General features: G+C 34.2%; 1 protein-coding gene across 5 annotated transcripts in view; it reads right to left on the bottom strand.

Moving 5' to 3' along the window:
• Positions 1 to 1428: 1428 nt before the first annotated feature.
• LOC106052771 (helicase with zinc finger domain 2-like) overlaps positions 1429 to 24890 on the bottom strand; it is a 68187-nt gene continuing 44725 nt past the window's right edge. For all 5 annotated transcript variants that reach the window (XM_013208209.2, XM_056021628.1, XM_013208212.2 and 2 more), the window contains 18 exons: positions 24473 to 24652; positions 24156 to 24332; positions 22686 to 22839; positions 21491 to 21697; positions 20941 to 21279; positions 20427 to 20569; positions 19647 to 19934; positions 17772 to 17979; positions 15268 to 15598; positions 14854 to 14939; positions 13783 to 14052; positions 12083 to 12279; positions 10425 to 10595; positions 9342 to 9554; positions 8525 to 8755; positions 7176 to 7320; positions 6347 to 6514; positions 1429 to 3349 (listed from right to left, as the gene is read on the bottom strand). In XM_013208209.2, the coding sequence (XP_013063663.2) occupies positions 3228 to 3349; positions 6347 to 6514; positions 7176 to 7320; positions 8525 to 8755; positions 9342 to 9554; positions 10425 to 10595; positions 12083 to 12279; positions 13783 to 14052; positions 14854 to 14939; positions 15268 to 15598; positions 17772 to 17979; positions 19647 to 19934; positions 20427 to 20569; positions 20941 to 21279; positions 21491 to 21697; positions 22686 to 22839; positions 24156 to 24332; positions 24473 to 24652 (3630 nt within the window). In that variant the 3' untranslated portion in view covers positions 1429 to 3227. The remainder of the gene's footprint in view (positions 3350 to 6346; positions 6515 to 7175; positions 7321 to 8524; positions 8756 to 9341; positions 9555 to 10424; positions 10596 to 12082; positions 12280 to 13782; positions 14053 to 14853; positions 14940 to 15267; positions 15599 to 17771; positions 17980 to 19646; positions 19935 to 20426; positions 20570 to 20940; positions 21280 to 21490; positions 21698 to 22685; positions 22840 to 24155; positions 24333 to 24472; positions 24653 to 24890) is intronic.

The raw sequence follows: 24890 nt of genomic DNA, 5'->3' as shown, positions 1-24890 counted from the left end.
TTCATAAATATTTTTTTAAAATATATATATACCGTAGAATTACTAATTCTCTCTGTGGCATTTTACGTCTCGGTCTCGAGAGACGATATTTTCCCTTTGCAACTTCTTGTGTGACTAAAGAGGCCAATCCTTGATACACAACTGCGATCGCAGGTTGGGCATATGTAATCACCAGGCACCGTGTTGCATTTTCACCCTTCTTTCTGCTTTTGTTGTGTATGGCATCTGCAATCCGAGAGACTTCCTTTATGCTCTCTCCATGTGGATCTATCAAGTGCTACTTTTTCCCAGCTGCTAGTGTCGATTTTGAAGAGCTTCATGTCGCGTTTGCATACATCCATATACCGTAAAAGTGGGCGCCCAGCGTCTCTCCTGCCTTCTATTAGATCGCCATACAGAATGTCTTGTGGAAGTCGACCTACTAACATTCTACGAACGTGGCCAGGCCAACCAAGGCGTCTGCTGCTTATAACAGAGCGGATGGTCTGGAACCCTGCTCTTCCTCATTGGTTATCTTATCTTGCCACCTTATTTTAAAGATCCGCCTTAGGCATCATCATAGTTCATAGTGAATAGTAAAATGGTTTGTTCATAGACAAAAATAAATATATACATATATGTATGGGTTTGTTTTAATGAAAAAAAAAAGCTGCTTGCATAGTTAATTAAAAATATGAAACAGTTTTCTTTTAGAAAACAAAAAAAATAGCCGTTGCACCTCAACTTCGTAGTAACTAATAGGTCAGTATATCGGAGTTTCAATACCTATTGAGATTTAACGAGACGGGCAGACACTCAAAACTAATGGCGGTTTTTCGCCTTTAGGGGGGGGGGGGCGCTAAAAATACAAACATGTAGGCTATAGGTGGACCTCCGGGTCAGTCGTAGCCTACTAGTAAAATACTTACCACCAAAACGTAAACTGTTTTCACAGATATAGGCCTCACGACTGATCAAACGCTTCTTTCAAAGCCTTGTTTTAGAAACACATGTTTATGGCGTAAGCCTATTCGTATACTTATTTCACAAGGTCTTGAGACTGGACTACTTGCCCAAAACTTTTCCCACCATACAAGACTTTGACAATTTTCTTTGAACTAAGAGGTTACGGTACTCACTTAAAGACCAAAAGTAGACGCAGAGCTTTTAGTTTGTAAGATCTAATTATTATAACAAAGAGATAATAGGCTACAAGATGGATTATATATATATATATATAATAGTGTATAGAAAAATTAAGTAGGCCTAGTCTTTGTCATTAAAAAAGACTGCAGGTCTAAGTCTGGTACCGGTAATTATAAAATGGTCCTGTCTGTGATACAGGAGTTTTTTTTAGGGATCTGGTAATTTGTGCTTGTTTGAAGGTAAATCTATTGAAACACAAGTTGTTACTTTTATTGTATAACTCAATAAATAGAAGAAAAAGTGTTTTTTTTTTCTGTAATTGTATTTTTATTATTTCAATTTATGGATAACAGGCAAAACAAATTATGTCTAGGTTAAAAATAGAATTCAATACAATAGTTTAAACCAATGAAATTGAATCAACTCAACTTAAAGAAAGAACAGTTGTCATCACATCACTATGAATTATACCAAATGTTAAGTTTTAAAACCCAGCTGAACATCAACACATTTACAACCACATAGGCAGGAAGTGATTCTCAAAGTGCACCTTGACCTTAGGCCAAGTCAATAAGGAAAAAAGCATATCTCATTTCAAACAAATGTTTTTTCTCAACTTGGCTGTAAAAAAAACATATACACAAGCAAGTCTGTTCTCATGGATCATTTAAAGAGCATCAAGATAATAGTTTAGGATTTTGAGTTCAGCAATAGCCAAATCATATTTGTGACTCTGACAACCAGAGTCTCAAAAAATGAGACAAGTAAAAAAAGCATGTATAATGTATTCAATTGTTTTCTTCGTAAAATGATGCTCCCAGTACATAATATAATATACATCTGTTTGTTTCTAGTTGATAAGTAAGAAAATGAAAATTCAGTTGAGATCTAATGCTCAGTAGAGCAGATGATGTAAAGGTTAGCAGTTTCTTAGCCAATAGTAACAGAGTATTATGTGGCCAGAAATTGATACAAATCTCAGTCATGTGTCCATAACAATTGGGTGAACTCTCCAAGATATCAATTCCTGAGTTTAAAATGCCATTCTTCCTTTCAGCTCTTGGCTACCAATTGCCTATATAAATATTAAGTTTTTAAAGAGTAACTTTCAGTATTGTCATAATGCCTAAAATTAAATTATTTTCCCAGTATTGATATGATTAAAACTTAATGTTGCCCTGAGACTTGTTTGGCCTGGAGCATATTTGTTTCATTTCCCTGCTCTTGTGTTGGTAGGGTTTTTCCTCACTACAAAATAAAGGGACATAATCAATTATAAAAAAAAGTTAGCTAAGAAATACATAGTAATACTCCCAAAGTGTGCTGATAATTGAAAGAGCTAACAGAACACACACACACTGGGTCACGTTGATAAATAATATTAATAAATATGTTTAGCAAACTGAAATCTCAATCTCACTTTCAGAGGCAGACACATTTGACTGCTAGCTTTATATTTGGACCTTGGAGTAAATACTGGACAAGATTTAGACAAGTTCATACTAAATGAAACATATGTAACAATGACTTTAATATATCCATGGATCACTGCACATCCCTTTTTTCTTATAGTGTCATATATAGAATTAATAAGAATATTTATATTACAGCATAGTTTGTATAATTATTACTTAGTTTAAGTATCAAAGCAAACAAATAATTCTAAAAACAAAAACAAAGTTCAATTAAGATTATTGTCAATTTTGAACATAAATAAATACAAGATTATGACAAACATAATAACAAAAATTTCAGCATGTTAAAAAGATAATCATAAAACATAAAATAAAATGATCAAACTCTACATGTATTACCATAGGACAAAAAATTAAACTTAATATGTTTTTAAAACTAAAGATATTTAAAAGCATTTTTAAGAGCACAAAATAACGCCGAAATCCAACTTAAACTGGTCATGTCTAAAAACTTTTTTATTTTTTTTAACAAATTAGAATGATGAAATGTAACAACGATCAAATCGACTGGAAAACAAAGATTCATCCACTTCAATGTCAAGTTTTATTTCTAAGGCTGTACACTTTGTTTAAAGCACTTATGTACAAGAGTTTGGAGTGAGCTGAACAAATAATGTTCTGTCTATGTTAATGTCTTGTAATAGTCTGCACAAATTGTGCCACACCACTGACCATAAGGCTCATACGTCTTCTGTAAACTTTTATCAGTTCCATCCAAGGGCGACAAGTTCCCAGAAGATCTTTGTTTCCTGAGTTTAAAAAAAGACAAAAAGATTAAGAAAGATGTGTAAATAGACTACCACTAAACACTGGCCATGTTCATTTTGATATGGACTGATAAGAAAGATGTGTAAATAGACTACCACTAAACACTGGCCATGTTCATTTTGATATGGACTGATAAGAAAGATGTGTAAATAGACTACCACTAAACACTGGCCATGTTCATTTTGATATGGACTGATAAGAAAGATGTGTAAATAGACTACCACTAAACACTGGCCATGTTCATTTTGATATGGACTGATAAGAAAGATGTGTAAATAGACTACCACTAAACACTGGCCATGTTCATTTTGATATGGACTGATAAGAAAGATGTGTAAATAGACTACCACTAAACACTGGTCATGTTCATTTTGATATGGACTGATAAGAAAGATGTGTAAATAGACTACCACTAAACACTGGCCATGTTCATTTTGATATGGACTGATAAGAAAGATGTGTAAATAGACTACCACTAAACACTGGTCATGTTCATTTTGATATGGACTGATAAGAAAGATGTGTAAATAGACTACCTACTAAACACTGGTCATGTTCATTTTGATATGGACTGATAAGAAAGATGTGTAAATAGACTACCACTAAACACTGGTCATGTTCATTTTGATATGGACTGATAAGAAAGATGTGTAAATAGACTACCACTAAACACTGGCCATGTTCATTTTGATATGGACTGATAAGAAAGATGTGTAAATAGACTACCTACTAAACACTGGCCATGTTCATTTTGATATGGACTGATAAGAAAGATGTGTAAATAGACTACCTACTAAACACTGGCCATGTTCATTTTGATATGGACTGATAAGAAAGATGTGTAAATAGACTACCACTAAACACTGGCCATGTTCATTTTGATATGGACTGATAAGAAAGATGTGTAAATAGACTACCACTAAACACTGGCCATGTTCATTTTGATATGGACTGATAAGAAAGATGTGTAAATAGACTACCACTAAACACTGGCCATGTTCATTTTGATATGGACTGATAAGAAAGATGTGTAAATAGACTACCACTAAACACTGGCCATGTTCATTTTGATATGGACTGATAAGAAAGATGTGTAAATAGACTACCACTAAACACTGGTCATGTTCATTTTGATATGGACTGATAAGAAAGATGTGTAAATAGACTACCACTAAACACTGGCCATGTTCATTTTGATATGGACTGATAAGAAAGATGTGTAAATAGACTACCACTAAACACTGGTCATGTTCATTTTGATATGGACTGATAAGAAAGATGTGTAAATAGACTACCACTAAACACTGGCCATGTTCATTTTGATATGGACTGATAAGAAAGATGTGTAAATAGACTACCACTAAACACTGGTCATGTTCATTTTGATATGGACTGATAAGAAAGATGTGTAAATAGACTACCACTAAACACTGGCCATGTTCATTTTGATATGGACTGATAAGAAAGATGTGTAAATAGACTACCACTAAACACTGGTCATGTTCATTTTGATATGGACTGATAAGAAAGATGTGTAAATAGACTACCACTAAACACTGGTCATGTTCATTTTGATATGGACTGATAAGAAAGATGTGTAAATAGACTACCACTAAACACTGGTCATGTTCATTTTGATATGGACTGATAAGAAAGATGTGTAAATAGACTACCACTAAACACTGGTCATGTTCATTTTGATATGGACTGATAAGAAAGATGTGTAAATAGACTACCACTAAACACTGGCCATGTTCATTTTGATATGGACTGATAAGAAAGATGTGTAAATAGACTACCACTAAACACTGGCCATGTTCATTTTGATATGGACTGATAAGAAAGATGTGTAAATAGACTACCACTAAACACTGGTCATGTTCATTTTGATATGGACTGATAAGAAAGATGTGTAAATAGACTACCACTAAACACTGGCCATGTTCATTTTGATATGGACTGATAAGAAAGATGTGTAAATAGACTACCACTAAACACTGGCCATGTTCATTTTGATATGGACTGATAAGAAAGATGTGTAAATAGACTACCACTAAACACTGGCCATGTTCATTTTGATATGGACTGATAAGAAAGATGTGTAAATAGACTACCACTAAACACTGGCCATGTTCATTTTGATATGGACTGATAAGAAAGATGTGTAAATAGACTACCACTAAACACTGGCCATGTTCATTTTGATATGGACTGATAAGAAAGATGTGTAAATAGACTACCACTAAACACTGGCCATGTTCATTTTGATATGGACTGATAAGAAAGATGTGTAAATAGACTACCACTAAACACTGGCCATGTTCATTTTGATATGGACTGATAAGAAAGATGTGTAAATAGACTACCACTAAACACTGGCCATGTTCATTTTGATATGGACTGATAAGAAAGATGTGTAAATAGACTACCACTAAACACTGGCCATGTTCATTTTGATATGGACATTTATTTGTGAACTATGACTGATCCTCTCATTTATTACATTTGTAAAGGGACAAATGAAGGAAACTATAAGCAAGAGTTATCTTATTAGAAACTTTAACCTTTTCTAAACACCATTTTTAAAATCATTTGAAAACTTTTAAATTCTAAAAGTTCAGTCTGTTCTTATTTTTGTTCAAATTGTTTCAAAGAAAGCTAAATTAAAAAAACAAAACATATCTGTACTTTTGATTTGCCTTCTTGTGTGGATTCAGCATAATGCCCTGGGAAATGTTTCTTTTTCTTTCTATTATATGTTACCTACTTCAAGGTATTTTTAAGTTGTTGTTTTTTTCAACTTCTTGATATTTATTTCAAGACATTTTGAGTATTTTTTTTCTTTTTTGTTTTTAATGGTATCTACTATCAGTTATTTCTTAACATTTTTTTAGCATAATGCATATCAGAAAATTTCTCAAAGTGCAATATTTTTGTGACCATATAAACACAAGACTTTAAGTGTTTGTTTTTTTTACCAATAATGTAGAAGGCAGTTCTTGCTCTTGTGATGGCCAAGTTGATGCATCGAGGCTCTGACATGACACCCAAATGGTCACAGATCCAATCCTGGCTTGGAGGATACTCAATTCTAGAGGGCGGCACTGACCGGACAGTGGACAATATTACATACTGCGACTCTTGGCCTAACAAATAAAAACATATCTACATTAGAAAATGCAATAAGTAAAAAAAAAAGTAAAATAAAAAGAAGTGTGTCGCAGTAATGTGCTCTTCGTTCATTTTTTTTATCTTAACTAATAAATTACAGACATTCCTTCACAATGGTAAAACAAATTTCTTCACGGATAATCAAGATTATTATTAGTAACTTGTTTTATGGTTTTCCTAGCTGATTCAAGCAACATGTTTTATGTTTGAATGGTGCAAGGAGCCTTTGTATGAATTTTTCCAAGCATTTGGAATAAGAAATATGTCTTTTGCTTCAGTAGTTCACATTTAAATTCAAAAGACATTTCTCTAAATGAAATGCAGGAACAGGTGATGATATGGGATGACCAGGGAAAGCATGGAAGAATAAACCAAGAAAAGTAGATAAGAAGAAAAATTAGGAAAACAGATCTAGTCATGGGCACCATATGTAACTTTCATTATTACCAGCTAAACAAAAAAGTGAAAAACTCAGAATTCTTAGTGAGACATTCTACAAAGTTTTGTTTTTTCTTAATTGTAGTATGAAACTCTCATTAATCTTGGGCCATAGAAACAGATAAGCTTTACATAATCTGCTCTCATACATTGAAAGGTCTGAAAAGGGTTACTTTTTTAAGAAATCCTACTACTTACCAACACTGTCCAAAACTGTGTTGACCACAACATTACGAGGTACTTTGGCCTTGATGCAAGAAGCCTGAGCCTGTGTAGCAGTCAGAATGAGGATTGCAGACTCAGAGATCCTGTGATGGTGGATCAATGTAGTGGTCAGGGTGACCTGCAATGGAAACATGTAAGCATCTAATCATTTGATCATTGAAGAAAAATGTTCCCTTTCAATGTGGTCAGCAAAAAACAAAACACAACCCAGACCCTTTTATTCTAGCAGATACAGATACTCAGATACTCAATAATAATAATAGTAAGGCCTTTCTTTGGGTCCGAAAATGAATGAGGGATGCAGTATTCCCTGTGGCTACACAGCATGGATACTTAACTAGCCTTAAAAAGATTTGAACTTGAGATCATCTATTCCAAAACAGAGTGCCTTACTACATCTTCTATGATGAAAAGTATTAAACTAAAAAATATTACTGTGGAAACTTATTTTTAAGACTCTTGTTTTGAATCATTTCAAAAGATGAAATTTGCATTATTAACAAGAAAAAAAAAACAACAATCTTCAAAATAATTGCTAACGCTATTCCGTCAAAGCCAACAGAAAATGAAACAACATAATCAGAAACAGACAATGGAGAAAACTGAAATTTGACATTGTGGAGTGTCACAAGAGTATGCTGATCAGGTCCTTCAAAGCTGTATGCTTTATTGAGAGACCTGAACAAGACTCTAGCCCTATAAGATAAGATAATTTTATTGATCCATTCAAATGGTAATTCAGTTTGACTACAATTGACAACCTCAGCGTAACTACTTTACAAAAACAATATGGATGAAAAATTCGAACAACATTCACTCACGAAACACATACACAACCAGCACTTTATGAATTTGACTTCTATATACTTCTTGATGACGACAGCTGATCTTGTAACACTCTGACAGATAGTGGGATAAAGGAGTTTTTAAATCTTTCTGTTTTTGTCCTAATGGAAAGGAGACGACCTCTTCGTTCAGATCTTATGTAACAGTGGTTTAATGTGTGCAGGTTTGTCTTTATAATATATAACACCTATAACACCACAATGGAAGAAAAACTGTACAGTAAGCTGCTTGATCTGGAAACTACTGGGTAGTTCATCTCAGATATAGGATTAGCCATCTTAACCCTCCAACATAATTAAATGAAGAAGAAGAAGTAGAAATGTTTGTCAAATAAACTTCAATAAAACAGGGGAAAAAAACAAAATAAAGTAGAGTACGTGTTGGAACTAAATCTTAAAAATAATTGCCTCTTTTCCTACAGGATGATCAAATATTACATTGTGTTTTAATAAACAGTCTACATATCAGAAGCTTACCACTGCTTCAACCTCTTGCAGGTTGATCAAATCACATTCTGATCTGCAATGCTTCAAAGAGATTTCTGAAAATGACTCCTCACCAGCTACATGGCAAAAGATAGATGGAAAGCTTTCTCCAGGCCAGACCAAGGTGGGAGCAGGTGGCTTGACCAGAGATGGTGCATAACGACTGGTCACTAGATTGCTTTCATAGAAATAGCTGGATGGGAAACTTGACAAGGTGGGAGTCTGTTCAAAGGCAATTGACATTCAATCATCTTAGCTAGTAGAACATTAAAACATCCTATATTTTCATTTTTATTAAAATTATTCATAGGAATTCAGTCAAATAGAACAACTTCAAATTTCTGAATTTTTGTTAAAAGTCTCTTTTTTTTTTTTTAAATGCATCTTTTTCATTTTTATTGAAGCTAATTATAAAAACATATGGAATCACCCGAATCTTTATCTGGGATGAGAATTAACAATGTTTATGTTCTTATCATATAATTAATACACTAAGCAATTGAAGCACAAAACCAATGTAACCAATCTAAAGAAAGATTGGTTAATCTGTATCAGTTTTATAAGTTTACTAATAACAATTTATTAAGCAAAGAGGAAAATTGATAAAAACTGCACCAAAATCATGAAGGTACAAATAAATGTCCCAGATTAAATGCTGACTTGTTTCACATGAAAAATAAATTGAAAATTTAATAGCTACCCTTGATACTGTCTTCCATCATTATGCCTCTAGCTACAAATCAGTAACTTAAGAAATAGAAGACACTGCTAAAACAGAGACTAAGTTTAACAATAATCTCAAACTTACATTTCTAAACTGACTGTTCAATCTATATGATCTGTCAGTGTAACGTCTGAGCAAACAATGGGACAACCCAAGCTGTGCGGCCATCTTGCTGTCCACATGGGCCTCAGGCATCTCCAGGTCACCCAGCAGAACAAACTGGTTCACATTCTTGTGCATGACCAGTGGAATGAGACTCTCAGCTTCACTGATCATGCCGGCATCATCTATGAGAACCTAAAACATGGCAAGAATTGGACTTTAAACTTGCAGTGGAAAAAATATCGATTAAACCTCCCCCAGTAAAACACTTACTGTCTACTTTTAGTTGCATGCTACGTTGTTTCTTAAGAAATCAAAAATACAATTGGAATACATTGAAATGGGATGTGTGGCTGATTGGTATGAGACTTGGCTAACTAACAAGGGGCTCAAGTCTAAATCCTAATGTAAAATGAATTTAAAATTTGGATTTGACTTGAACTGAGTTGAGTTTGTTGAGCCTCCATGCACAGAAACCTTTCCCAGATATCTACAACTACAAGTCCAGAAAAGAAACCAGTAGTAGACTAAGCATACTACACTGAGCAAAAAAAGATAAACTAAATAAAACAATTTTAAATTAGTTTGAACAACGACAATTTAGTAATACTAATATAGCATACCTCACAACTCTAGTCATTCTACGCAGTGGCATGGTGGGGGGAGGAGGGGGGAGAATTTGAAAATCCCCCCCAGGCCCCCAAATGAGCTTTTTACATTAAAAATTAAATATTACACAAAATGCAGGGGCCATAAAGAGGTTAAGATACCCCGGGCTCCCAAACAATGGAAAATTCCTAGCTACGCCCCTAATTCTACATTTAATTATTTTTTTTCAAGTTAAACATATCGTAGTATAGAAGGATATAACTATAATTAATAACGACTATAATAGACTATTAAATTATGCAAATATAGCCAGGTTAAATGGTATGCTCATATCCAACAATTTACAGACACAGCTTCAAAGAAAAACCATTCTGAAATATTTTTGGGTAATGCTGATTAAACAAAAATAATTTTTAAAGTTCAACCCAAATGATATTGATCAGACAGGGGATCTACCTGCTTAATGTTGGCGATTTTCAGTATTGGCCTGGCACTAGTGACACAGCTACACACAATGATCTGAGATTTCTTGAGTTCCTGTATCTGGGCCTTCTCCAAGGCAGCTTGAACAGCTGGTGCTATTTGATGGCCATACATGCTTAGATACATCTCCTGTTCTAGCAAAGCCTGTGTACACAAGAGAAAAGTATTAAGTTCAAGTCTATATTTCAAAAGAGAAGTGATTAGAGTAGCAAAAAATGTATAGAGAAATTACAGCATAAGCAACAGAATAATTTCATTAAAATGTTTACCAAAATTATAAGAAATGAGGGCTCAAGTTTTTTATTTAAAAATATTCAACAGCAAGAATAACATCAGCCTACTTCACCCACCAGACTGAAACAGTGAGACATGAGTTCAGAAATTTAAAAAAAAACTTGAAGGAAGATTTTCATACATGATGGAGAAACTATAAATAGCTTTTATATGCATCCAGTGCACAAAATAAAGAAAGAGTTGACGTTTTGTAAAAGGTGTATACTAATTTGTGTGTACTTTTTAGCACTGCAGAATCACATTATCTAAGCTCTTCTGTAGCACATCATTTCAATCAAAGGAGGAAGCATTAGACTTATGACTCTAAGACTTAAAAACTCATTTTAAAACAAATAACTATATAACAAATAAAGGAGATTGGATACAAAGATTGACTGCAACACGTTGGGATGATGGTGTTAAAACTATAGCTCAATTCTTTTTCATTCAGTTGGCTACAGTGACATTAAATTAAGTGTCTTTGACATTGTTTAGTGTATCATGAAAATCTCCACTAGAAAGAAAGCTTGTTTTGTTGTAAGACTCGTAACAAATTATAAATGTAGGTCACACTGGCTACTTTATGTCAATCCATTTGTAATATCCTAAATCAACTCATAGCCTTAGAAACAAGGCTTTATTTCAATGAAACACGACTGACACACACAATAACACAGTACAGACTGGTCACGATTCACAGACTATGATAATACAAACACGATTACAAATACAAGCACGATTACAAGCACGGGTGACACAGAAGTTCAATTAACGATTACTCCACCATTCTTTCTTTTTTTTCTCTTTTAGCTTCCAAACACATTTTTCTTTCAAAAGAAATCTTGTGGGGAAAAAAAAAAGATTGCTTTGATATTACTCAAAAAAGAACAAATCTTCACAGTTAAAAAAAACAAAAACAAAGTAAAAACTTGACTAGCAAGGGAAAAGCAATGCCATTGGTTTAATATCTATGTGTTTCATGTACAACACTCTGGTTTCAATGCATTAGTTCAATTAATTCACTGACATACAGATAAACAGTTCTTAGATTGTTAAATTGATATAGTCTTTCTGATCTGGTACAATAAAGTGATGATCAACAGGGAAACTAAAAAACAACAACAAAAAAAAAAAACAAAAGTAACTAATGTTTTGTATTTCCAACACTAGAGTGAGCCATCTTTCACCTTATCTGCCCTAAATTACCTCTTGTAGTTGTGGATAACTATAAAAATAGAGGTAAGGGAGGGGAAACTGGTAACAAGTAAAACACCAATAACTGCAGTGGGACAATTGTGTATGTCGTGATCTGTATGTCAAATAATTTTCATGTTGAAACAATAGATAAGTTTACATACCACACTCTCTGGGCTATTCTTCTTTCTGATTAGATGATGCAGGGCCACTTCCTCCATTACGGCTAGTGTTGGAGATGGCCTTGACATGCGTTTGGGAGAAGTTGCCAAAGGAAAGTCTCTCTCTTCAATCTCCTCACTATAGATTCTGACTATTTTGAAGTTAAGGTTGTTCTGTCTCATCAAGTCAACCATCATTCCTAGAAAGTTATAACAAAATAGAGGTCACAATTATTTTTTTTGGAACTAAAAAAAGTTACAAGTTAGCCTATAGATATTTTTTATACATGCAAAATACAAACTTAAAAAAAGTCTAAAGTTGAACTAAAGATCTTTTTCATACATGTAAAATACAAACTAAAAACAAAAAAAGGAAAAAGTTGACTACAGATCTATCTTTTTCATACATGTAAAATACAAACTTAAAACAAAAAAAGGCAAAAGTTGACTACAGATCTATCTTTTTCATACATGTAAAATACAAACTAAAAAAAGTCAAGTTAGTTGCTAGTTTAAGTTTTGTTTGTCCAGTAAAAGGGATTTAGCAAGTCACAAAAGATGAACATTTCTTGACATCCAGCGAAGCTTAAGGAAAAGATACTGACAATTTGTTTAAAAAATAAGCTGGCCAGCATCAAAAAATATTCCAAATAACTTTCAGAGGAAGGATTTAGAATAATCGTATACTTATACAGTACCCCTTTCAGACCAAGGGATCTGTGGGGCAGATGATCTGTTTCTAGGACTGATAGTCAAAAAGGTGTCATGACCAACCATACTTTCCTCATCCTATGTCAGGTGCCCACTAGAGTTGGCATCCTAAAATCCCCTAATTCAAAATCCCAGTCTTCACTAAGATTCGAACCTTAGACTCCTCAGGCAAAATGCTTTATCAAGCATCCTCCATTTACAGTTTTAAATATGTTGCATTTTCACTGTAATGTATTTATATTAATTTTCTTTGACTGAAATTGAAGGCAATATTAACTTAGTATCATCATCACACCATTTCAGTGTATTTTTTGAAGATCCCACCAATGTGTTCTTTATATGGAGAGACAAAATGAAATTCAAGAATACAAATATTAAAAGTCTCAAACAAAACACCACATTGTGTACAGAAACTAAAAATGGCAAATCATAGTTTCAAAAAATGTGTTACCAAAAGTGGCAAAGACAGTATAGTGTGTTCTTTGACTAACTTATATCTATTCTGACATTTTCTTCCTTCAATTGTAAAAGCTTATATCAAATCTAAATCAATATTTTTTTTTCCTTTTTGGCACTTAAAAGTTTATATTTAATAGATTTTTATTAAATGTCTATTACCATTAGCCTTTTGATGATACGTTACAGCTAGACAAATACTTGACCAGACAGGAAGAGAAGTTCATTAAAGCACTTTGGTAAGAAGTTATATTTTCCAACTTATGTCTTTAAGAGATACAAAGGGCTACTGAAGTTAATTGATATCTTTGGTAAACTGATTATTTGTACTGAGTATGATACAAGCAACAAGGACAAAATAGGTCTCTTTTATTTAACTCTTAAAATGAAGAGTTACAAACTTTGTATTTCTTAAAAAAACAATAGCTGAATACATTACTCTACAGGGAGGACAGTATGGTCTTTCTGAAGATTAAACAAGGAAGAAAAAAAAAGACTAAGAAAAAAAAATGCAACAGTTTAAATAGGCTACTGACCAGTGATGATATCCAGAGATTTCTCACTGGGTCCACACACCATCAGATGAGTTGTGTATGTTCCTCCCAGTCTTGACTTGCGGAGACTATCTACAGTGAAGTTTCTTTTAGCCAGGGAAAGTGCCAATCTTGCAGCTAAGGCAGTCTTTCCAACTCCTGGCCCACCAATGACAGTAGAAAAAGGTTGTCTCAAGCTGTCAGAAATGATGCTCTCTTGTTCTTCCGACAAACTGGATACAAACATCTTAGTTTCTTGAGGTACTGGGTCAACTAGAAAACATAGGAAACATATTGTAGTTATTATAATTGTATTTAAATAAAGTGAAAGTATATGTATTGCAGTCTTTTGAACAAGTGTGGTCAATTTAATACAATAACCTACTATTGCAATTCTTCTTCTAGCCAGCTTTTTGCTGCTGAGCTGTGAGCTCTTTTGCAGATTGTGCCAGGGAAAAATAGTGTGCTGTTTTCTTCAGTTGTTCAGCACTGCAGTACAGGGTATTGGTTATGTTGAGCTGTAGTGGTAGTAGGGTCTGCCTAAGGTACTGTTGCAATAGGATGCAGTGTTTATGGTAGCCCACTAATTTGGTGCAATGTGGTAGAAAACTTTCATATAAGAAGATCATGTCTTGTTCTGAACATTCCACATTACAACAAAAGGGTTTAAACCACAACTGATAAGGGCTATAGAGAAAATGTATTTTTTAATCTAGCTTTTCTTCTCTAAGGTACCCTATTTTAAACCTTTGCATTTTTTAAAATCTATACTTATTGTTCAATTTTTTTGTTTTTTAAAACTTAATTTAATTTGGCTAAAAAACGTTTGGTGTTACCACTCTTTTCTACCACAGGATATAGTAGTGAGTGAATTAATAAATATCCTATAATCATCATATTTTTCTTGAAGTCTAAATGCCAGTTACTACTAACAAAGGGTGTTAATAAAGGGTTAAGAGATGAACTACTGGAAAGTCAATCATGAAATTTGTCATTGTATTAGCCAATTTCCTGATCTTAAAGAGGTGTCTGAGTCAAATAAAAAGTCCTTTAAGTAAAAACAACCAAACTCACTGGTATTGATTGGTCTCCTTCCAACAATGATGTCTTTGGCAAAACTAGAAGCAAACTGTAGACTTCTCATTGCTATGTCTAGAACTCTGTCAAATAGAAAAAGGCACTGAATAAAATACATGCGCCTGACATATATTTATATATGTTCCAATATCAATGCTAAGACTATGCAGTCAAAATGATATGCTATTTAGTTTGTGTGACCTAGAGGTCTGTGCCACCAGCTTAGTTTACTTGCACTTAAGAGAAGTTGCAAAGGGAAAATTTTGTCCCTCAAGACGTAAAATGCCACAGGGAATGTTAAGTTAGATATACATTTGTATTCTCACATACTGGTTGGTGGCTACATCCCTTAGAATGAATTACACAAAACAATACTTTAAAAATTCTTTCCCATAACTATAAACTAGTTACCTCTGTTTGGGAGTCTTGATAATCCATTCAACTGTACACAGCATAGACTCCTTTCTTATAGTCAGAAGATCCGGAGGGATTTTCATCCCAGACTGACTCACTTTGATTTCAACTAAGTACCCTTCAGTGCATTTGGTGACGTCTGTCACCAGACAGTGGGCCACCCAGACTATGGGCCGGCCATTGTTGACCAGTACAGCCACACTCTCTTCCAGGGCAGGCTCATCTGGGACTTGGACGTTGCTATAACGGACACATAGGTAGTCCAAGCTGAAGTTGACCCCAGTAAAGATTGGCTGGCCTTCCAGCAGAGTGGAGGCTAAGCTTATGCCTGAAAAAATAAACAATCAAAGTTAAAATATCTATTTTCAGATATAGCTGATTCTATTCTTATGGGATCATGATCTCACTTTGGAGCATCCAGTTTTTTTCCCCCTGGTTCCAAAAACTAGAATTTAAAATACTGTTAAGCCATTTTGTGCACTCTGACCTCATCAACTAAAGTAGTGAAGAAAATTTGCTGTTTTATCTTACATAGCAAAAAAAATGTGTAGATTATATACAAAATTATAAGTGAGAAATATTATCCATACAATATGAGTTTTAATGAAATAACAGTAGTTTTATTAATAGATAAACATTGATTAAAGTAATGCATTATGTCATATATTGTAGTACCTACATTACATAATTTGGAGGGGGGGGGGGGCATGGCTTATAAAAGGCTGTTGTGGCACAATCCAAAAAAAGTGAAACCAAATTTGAATTACTTTGAATATTGAAATTAAACTACACTAGTCGACCGGCAGGGTAGTATACGCCGCTATTTTGCAGGGACGGCCATAGCAACCTATCCGACCGCAGTGGGCCCCACAATTTCATAGGACCTGCACTAATTCTATGTGTAAATTATTAAATTAAACCATTTTATAACTTATAACACATTTCTCGCTGCCGCTTGATTTTCCAGGAGCTGCTGGAAATCTCCTGAAATAGCAAAATATATGAAAAAGTCATGGAAATCTCCGGAAATTATTAAACATCTTTTGAAAACGCATATAAATCTCATGAAATATTTATACAAAAATTGTCATTTTTGGGTGTCATTCAATATGGAAAACGCCTATCCTATGGACAATAAATAAAAACGGCATTATGCATTAGCCCTAATTGTGTAATCTGGTGAAAGAAGCTTCTCGAGCCTCAAACTAAATAAGAATTACTTTACTTCAACAATTCTCGTAGATAGATTGAAACATTCATTAATTGTTGCTATTGAGCGTTATCTATGTAGGAAATAAAATTTTCATGATACACTGGAAGACTTTGCTACACGCAAGGCTCGTAAAGTTCGTGGGCTAACTCTATCCTCAGAAATAAAAGAGTGATCTTTCCTTTACTTCTTCTTCTCGTCCAAACTCTTGTGCGAAGAATAGAATTATATATATAGATTCATAGGACCCGCACTTTCATAGGACACTCTCTAATTCAAGGTGTATACATTATTAAATTAAACCATTGAATAACTTAATAGAGATTTCCAGCGCCCTCCTGTCGATTTACCAGGAGCTCCTGAAAATCTCCAGAAATCGCAAAATAAACAAAAAAGTCCTTAAAATATACGGAAATATATAGACAAAAATTGTCATTTTGGGGCGTCATTCAATATGGAAAACGCCAATCTTACGCGCAGCATTATGCATCAGCCGTAATTGTGTCACCTGGTGAAAGAAGATTTTCGCACCTCAAACTAATGAAGAATTACTTGAGGTCAACAATTCTCAAAGATAGATTGAAATATTTGGTAATTCTTGCTATTGAGTGTGATCTATGTAGGAAACAGAATTATTATGATATACTCTATGACTTTGCTACACCAAGGTTCGTTAAGTAATCCTGTACGTAGTTAAGAATGGATAAAATGCATAGACGAATTTACTTTCCAATACAATTTCTTAAATTTCACTTATTGTCAGCTTCCCTACCCAAACTTGGCCCCGCGAAATCCGTTTCGCATAGGGCCCCACAATGATTAAGTACGGCCCAGCTATTTACATATATATATATATATATATATATAAAAATATATATATAAATATATATATATATATATACATAGTAGATTACTTAATCTCTTTCCATGACTTCTAAGTCACAATGGTTAAGTCCGGCGCTGCTGTTTTGTGTTTGTAAAATGTTTGTTTGTAAAATGTTTGACAATGTTTCGAATGTTCTGTCAGAGTTAAAGATAGTTTACTTTCTAGTTCAAACCTTCTGCAGAACAAAAGGGGGATGGGAGCGAGCAGGGTTTGATAAAATTAAACGACAGTCAAGCGCTCAGGCAGCCATCCGTAGTGTGAACACGAGTATACTCTTGTGTTTTCTCGTGGACTATCCGCAGAAATAAGAGAGTGATCTTTCCTTTACTTCTTGTTAAAACTCTTGATGGAAGAAGAGAATTATATATATATATATATAGATTAGAACTTCTAAAAGACAATCACCTAAATCTGGTTGAAAGCTGTTCTTATTACAAAATGAATCTGACAAAACAAACTCTCCGACAACAGTCTCCTGCTCCACTGTCCAATTGATGCTGATGTTGTGCACAGTGATTCTCTCCCCATCATTGACAGCTTGGTGGGCTGACTCCATGGACAACATAGGCAACTGCCACTCTGAAGCATACTTGTTCTCATCGTTGTAGGTGGCCTGGTCAAACGCAAGGAGGAGTCTCACATTTAAGTATCTCAAAATTTCAATTAAACACACTTCAAAAAGTGAGATTAATTTTAATTAGCCCTTTATCAAGATAATGAAAAACATCTGGTGATTTTCAACAATATCTGATTTAAATGTCAAGGTCACCTAGCACATTAAAGTCATAATTTACATTTTTGTTTGGTATTATTTAGAACATTTAGACTACAGCCATTGAATCTCTTATATCATATTGTTATGTGCTTTAATTTTTAAATTAATCCATTTAGCTTACAGTTTCATTGATTTAATATGAGAGAAATACTTTCTACAATTATTCCAAGAAATTTGACAAAAATAAAACACATATTTTTACCAATAGAGTAAAACAAAACAACTTGAAACTTTTGTATAATGCACTTGAACAATTATAATCAAAACTTATATAGAAATTAACATTCATTCAAATTATTTTAAAAGATTTTTTCAACACTTCAACAAGGGTTATTATTACTTTAGTAAATATAAATGCCAAATATTTTCTAGATTTTTCTAAAAAAAAAAAACAAAAAAAAAAAAACGTCTAGACCATAAATCTCAAAACATATTTTTAAAATAAATGGAATAGATCATATGATTCATGAGTATAGTATAAATATAGATCTATATTTCATGACATAAATTTATCAGATTGTTACAGAAATTACGTAGTGTAAGAGCAGGCTATAACTGTTTCAAGAGAAACTAATCCTAGTTCACTACTAAGAGTATACTAGATCAAGATAGAGACCACTTGAAACTAGACTAAAACTTTATTTGTATTTTATTTATCTAATTTAGGAGTTAAATCTAGTTCTAAAATCTCAACCTAACACTTGAATAGCTCTAGATCTAGCATCATTTGAAAATAAAAATAGGCGAAGCGGCGGGAGGGAGTTGAGGTTACTGTGCTGTATTGAAATTATCTTAACTTATCAGCATAATCCACATACTTTACATCTAGTCTAAAATTCTAGATCTAGAAACAAACATCTATTTTATATTTGGTGTCAGATCAGTCTTGCATTCTAAGTAATCTAGGTCAATCTAAATGTAGATCTCATTACTTAAATTGCAAACAAATATTGTTTTGCATTTGAAATTTCTTTATGAAAAGAAGAAAAACTTTCAGTAGCTCTAAGCACTAAACATATCTAGTTGATGCTTTCCCAAACTGTGCATAGGCCAACATTTTAATCTTATTGAGCTATAGAGTGTACATTAGACCTAAATGTTCATTAGGCCTACTCTATGAAATGCTCATTATCTCACTATTTTCTTTTGTTTTGGCCGATTAGGAAAAGTCCTATTTTGAATCTGTTTTCATAAGTAAGTCAGTTTATAGTCATAGTGACTTTCTGAAGTTAAATTTGATGAGCATGTCAGTATTAATGACTGATGGAAATATTTAATCGCAAAAAAGTGCTTTGTGATTAATGTGCTTAGAACTAACTATGTTAACACTTTTTAATATGAAAACATAGGATAATTTTTTAATGTAATTTCTAGTCTATTTAATGAATTAGCTTGAAAAGTAATAATGTCCCAGATTTTTTAAAATACTTTCTGAGTAAGTAAGGACACAAGAAGTACATTCTCATTGTCATCTCAAAGTTTGATTTTATTGCTGTACATTTTACCTTGGCTTTAGAACACAGTTCCATGTCAACAAAACATTTTTCTTGGTCAGTCTTGTGTTCCAGACATATGTCCAGAGATGGGGTCAAGTTGATCAGCTGTATACATGGGGTTAGCAGTCCCTTGTGCATAGTAGCAGACACCTGGACCTGTAGTGCTTGGCTCTTATGCAGGACCAAAGTGAATGGTACATAGTGTCTCATTTGTCCATCTTTTCCAAAGCCACTGATCACTTCAATACAGGCTTTGGACAGCTGCTCTATCTCGTCCTCAACTTTAGTGGAGATTTCCTTAGGAAAGAAAGTAAGTAATTTGAAGAAATGAAATAAGAAATGTACACTTTAGGATAAAGCTGCCATGTAAAAAAAAAATAAAAAGCGCTGGGGGTAGCAAAAGACATCCGTAGTACTATTAATTACATTATTTCTTTTTGAAGTCTAGTGCACTCTCTGATAATTTCATTTCATAGAATGAGTTTGTGATTTAAAACAGGTTGAGAAAATATATTGCTATTTCTCATTGGCAATACAATAATTGGATAGAAAGTGTCTTTAATGTTCAATTATGGGAGAAACAAATATAATGAGAAGTAGTTTTGTGGACATTAAATTATAAAAAGACAACTAAAGTTTGACTCATTTAAACTTAGAACTCAAGAGTCGTCAGGCAAAAACAATGAGCTCCTCCCTCTCTCTCTCTATTATTCCAAAAGTTTTTCACTTGCAATTTACACTCATAAAAATCGGAATTAAAAAAAAACCCAAATAAAACACAACTATTACTTGAACACAGTGCTCCATCTCTGGCTCATCCTTCTCTCTGACTGTGGATAGAAGCCTTTGCCACAGTATTGTTGGTACATTGCAGACAAATCTGTCAGGCTCCAGCTTGACTTCTAAGCTGTTCTGGATCTGATTGGTTTGATCTAGAAAAACGTATGAGCAAATCAGTGATTACAAAACCAATGATTAATTAAAATATTGCAATTTTGAATTTTCTTGTTTGTTTTCAAGATAGAGATGTTACAGAAATGAGAAAACTTACTAGCAATTTCTCTACTTGGACACTCCTACTAATTTCTCTGCTTAGACTCTCCTACTAATTTTTCAAGTCTTATTATATTGTCAAATTAGAACAGTTAATGATAAAAAATTGTCTCTTTATCAAGCTTGATGTTAATCAACTATATACTACTAATTTCAATTGTCATAACTTGTGCAAAATCTGCTTTCAAAAGATTAAACTCATAAAAATTTCAAGCAGAAGCCAGCCTTAGAGAAATGTCAACTGAACTACCTGAGTTTTGATATACTCTTTCCTCCCACAATAGCTGTACACAGTCAGGGTTCTTATCCACTGCTGACACTTTCATGGGTGACAAACAGGAGAAACGAACAGTCCTGAAAGTCTTGGGCACATGGTCCAGATCTTTCAGCAACACAACTGCCTTCTCCTTGTCCACTTCATTGACCACAGCGGTGGATAAAAATGGGCGGGCCTTAAGAGCTGAGCTGAGATGCAACAAGTAGACTGAACTGTGGAACTTTTCTACTGTTTGCTCTATGATAGTTGCCTTTGAGCAGATGTCATTTATTTCTGCAGGAGTGTAAGGGTTAGGAGCACCCTCTATGAAAGCTAGGGAAATAAATAAAACATGTTCTTTATTATTCAACTCAAAGCGAATAAAGAAGAATAAAAATAAAAAGCTTTAAAAAATTAGCTTAATAACTGTTAACTTATAAAGAAAGGCAAAAGGATATGTGATTGAGATGGTTTACAAAATGGATTTCATGTGAAGTAAAATTGACAAATAGCAATTGTTGAGCTCCATGAGAATTCTACTCACCAACTAATATTCTCTGGACTACCATACTGATGTAGCGTCTCAATGGGTTGGTACAGTTGGTGTAGTTTGGTACACAGTGACCATAGTGCTTCCTGTCCTGCTGGGTCAATTCACTGGAACACCTGTACCTCTCTGGACTTTGGATGGCCTTCAACTTGTTGGCAGCCACAGATAATTGAGGCATGTTGTTAGGGTCACTAATCATGTCTGAAACAAGGGTTACCTTCTCTTGTTTAATTAATACAGTAATTATACATAAAACACTAAACTGTAACACACTAAATAGAAGCAACTTAATGAAGTCATAGAGAAAGAAGCATAAAAACTAAATTCTAGTACCACATGCCAGAACTGATTCTTAGTAGAACTCTTTCTTCACAAGTGATATATTAAAATAAAACAGTATGCCAAAATCAGAAAGAAAAATAATAATAGAGATCTCATGCCAGAAGTATGCGGTTGTGTCTGGCAGGTAGATATAAGCAGCCCCTTCTAATTCAACATAACATATTATAATTCACGGGCAAACATTCTATTAGTGGACAATTCAAATGGGAAGGGGGAGGTTTGATGCGCAGATTGCAATAACAAAAAAAAGGGCTCTGGCCAAAAAGCATCATAGAGCCTTTCAAATATTTTGACCAAGAGCTGAAAAGCTGATGAAAGATTGTACGTTGGACTATTTTCTAAGCTGAAGGATGGAGGAAAATAAAAGATACTGGTAACCCAGTTCACTGGCAATGTATGGGAGGGGGCCAAAACGGGAATTGTTGAAATGTGGGCAGTTTTATTTATTTATTAAGTGCACAGAAATATTATGTCAGCATTACCATTTGCAGGATGTAGTAAGAAAAGAGCCCATGCCAAAAAATATCATAGAGCCAATCAAACATCTCGGATAAGAATTGAAAAGCAGAAGAATAGTCAGATAGTTAAATGAGGCTATTTACTAAGGAAGATAATTGGAAAAAAAAGGGGGGGGGGGGAGTGATACTCAAATAGATACTAGAATTTCATATTTATTTCAAATAAGAAGTTAGTAATATTTTTAAGATCAAAAGTACTGGGATTGGATGCAGAAAGCCTGCTTTTAAATAAAAACATAATTTGCAAAGAGCTGTCTATTATTTTAAGAATACTTAATAGGATTCAGAGACAAGAACAAGCTAAAATACAATGTGGGTAAGTCACTCACCTTGGGCTAGTTCAAAGTCCTTGTAGTCATCACTAACTGCTTGGGCAATCATCAACCAGCTCTCACTCAGAACTGACAGAGTGTCTGCCCTGGCAAGTTGATTTTCTCTCATGTAGGTGAACACACATGTGCAGGCTTTCTTACAATGACAAACCTGACATTGGCAGTTAAAAGGCAATTGATTAGTCTGTTATAATCAATGCGGCTCAAGATGCATGCTCATACCATTTATAGTAATCTTAATTGATCTAAGCAAATGGTGGAGCATAAATTTGATTGCTGTGAGATTTTGGTAGTTTGACCTCAAGTCTCTTGTCTCTAAACCATTCACTATAGAAGACCTGAATACTTGACTGCGACCTTGCAACCTGTCGGCAGTTTAGGCCAAACAGTTTGTTGCCAAGGGAGCTCGAGTTCAAAGACACTCTGGGATCTAGAGCTGGAGTCCAGCCAACTCTGACATCTGCCTGACATTAGATAGGGGAAAGTCAATGCCATTAGCCTTTGTGCTGGCTACATGACATCCTCAGAAACAGATGAGCTTTACATCAATTGCTTCATAGTTTGCAAGGTAAAAGTGTAGTAAAGTTACCCTTTCAGACCTTGTGGTCTATAGGGCAGATGATGTAAAGGTCATCTGTTTCTGTGGCCTACGGTTAACTAGGGTGTCATGTGGCCAGCACAACGACCAACCGCCTTTACTTTTCCCTAACTAATGTCAGGTACCCATTAGAGCTGGGTGGACTCAGAGGTGCCCGAAGATCCTGAAATTAAAAATCCCAGTCTTCACCAGGATTCAAACCCCGGTCCCCAGTTTGGAAGCCAAGCGTTTTACCGCTCAGCCACCGCGCCTCCAGTTTGCAAGGTAATGGCAAGTAAATTAACAGTAATACAGAAAACACTAAACCATTTCTTTAAATAGAAAAACATAATAAAATATTCAGAATGACAAAAAAAAATGTTAAAAATTAACAAAGAAAACATTTCTTGTTATATATGCTTCGTCAAAAATCATAGAGGAGCGCTCTCTTTTAAAATACCAATTGAACATGCAACAGATCTCCTAATTTAGCCAAAGAAAAAAATAAATGCCTACTTTAGCCTTGAAAACCACAGATGTAGTACACCTCAACACAAACAAATGAATGAACACAGAAATGTGTACAAGATGGCAGGTCTATTTTTTGTAATGAACCCACTTGATTAATAAACTAATCCATGAAGTGTCTTTTTTATAAGAATATTCTAAATAAATACACGTGTTCGAGCTCCACTTTCAGAGACCAAAAATACAGTTTAAAATTTCAATGATTTTTGATCCCAAACTTCATGTTAAAGAAGATCAGGTTGATAATTGCACTGAACTTGTTAACAATCAACTTGCTATTAATCTATCATCCCCCCATCTCCTCAGCCTTAAAATGTGTGTAAAGTGGAATCTTGTTGGGGTTTTTTTTGGACTACAATTACCTGTTCTTGATTGAATGCCCTGGCCATGGGAATACTGTTAAAAGCATGACCTGCATTTTCCTTCTTCCATTTGTCAAGCTGAGCACTTTGAGGTCCAGGCTGCACCAACAAGGGTGTGCTGTCTTTAAATCTGGACACCAGCAGCTCACCAACAATGCCATTAACATAAAGTTGAACCTGCAACATGAGGCAAAGGTACAGACAGGGAGACAGGCAACTATTAGAATAGTTGCTAAATGTATTCGTCCAATTTTTAACATTATCTTTTTTTTATTTGGTCACTAAATGATGTCCTGTTCAAAAAGACTGTAACCAACCTCACTTAACATCAGGTGGGAATGCTGGGCCAGTCGTTTGTCTGCCTCTAGATCTGGACTGATGTGACTATTGCCTAATCTCTCACAGCGCCACAGGTAAGTCAGCTGATACAGTACTATAACACAGCTTTTTAAGTAGTCAGTTTGGCTCTCTTCTGGATTTTGTAAGATTTCTTCAACCTTAATGTATGCACATAATAAAAACACATGTAAACAAATCTTGTACAAAGACTATGAGTAAACAGAAACATTTGACTTAAAACATAAATTTAAGACATGCTATAAAAACAAGAATGTAGCCTTCACAAAGTGTGTAGAACTGGTACAAATATAAATATTTACATTTCTGCAAAACTTTTTTTTTTGGTCCAACCTAATCTTTTTTTACTTACATCAAGGTAACTAAAACGGAGATGCA

Source organism: Biomphalaria glabrata, chromosome 2 (genome assembly GCF_947242115.1).
Source record: "Biomphalaria glabrata chromosome 2, xgBioGlab47.1, whole genome shotgun sequence".
NCBI classification, from domain to species: Eukaryota; Metazoa; Mollusca; class Gastropoda; family Planorbidae; genus Biomphalaria; species Biomphalaria glabrata.
The sequence above is the reverse complement of the archived record's forward strand: the minus strand, read 5'-3'. Positions and strand labels throughout refer to the sequence as shown.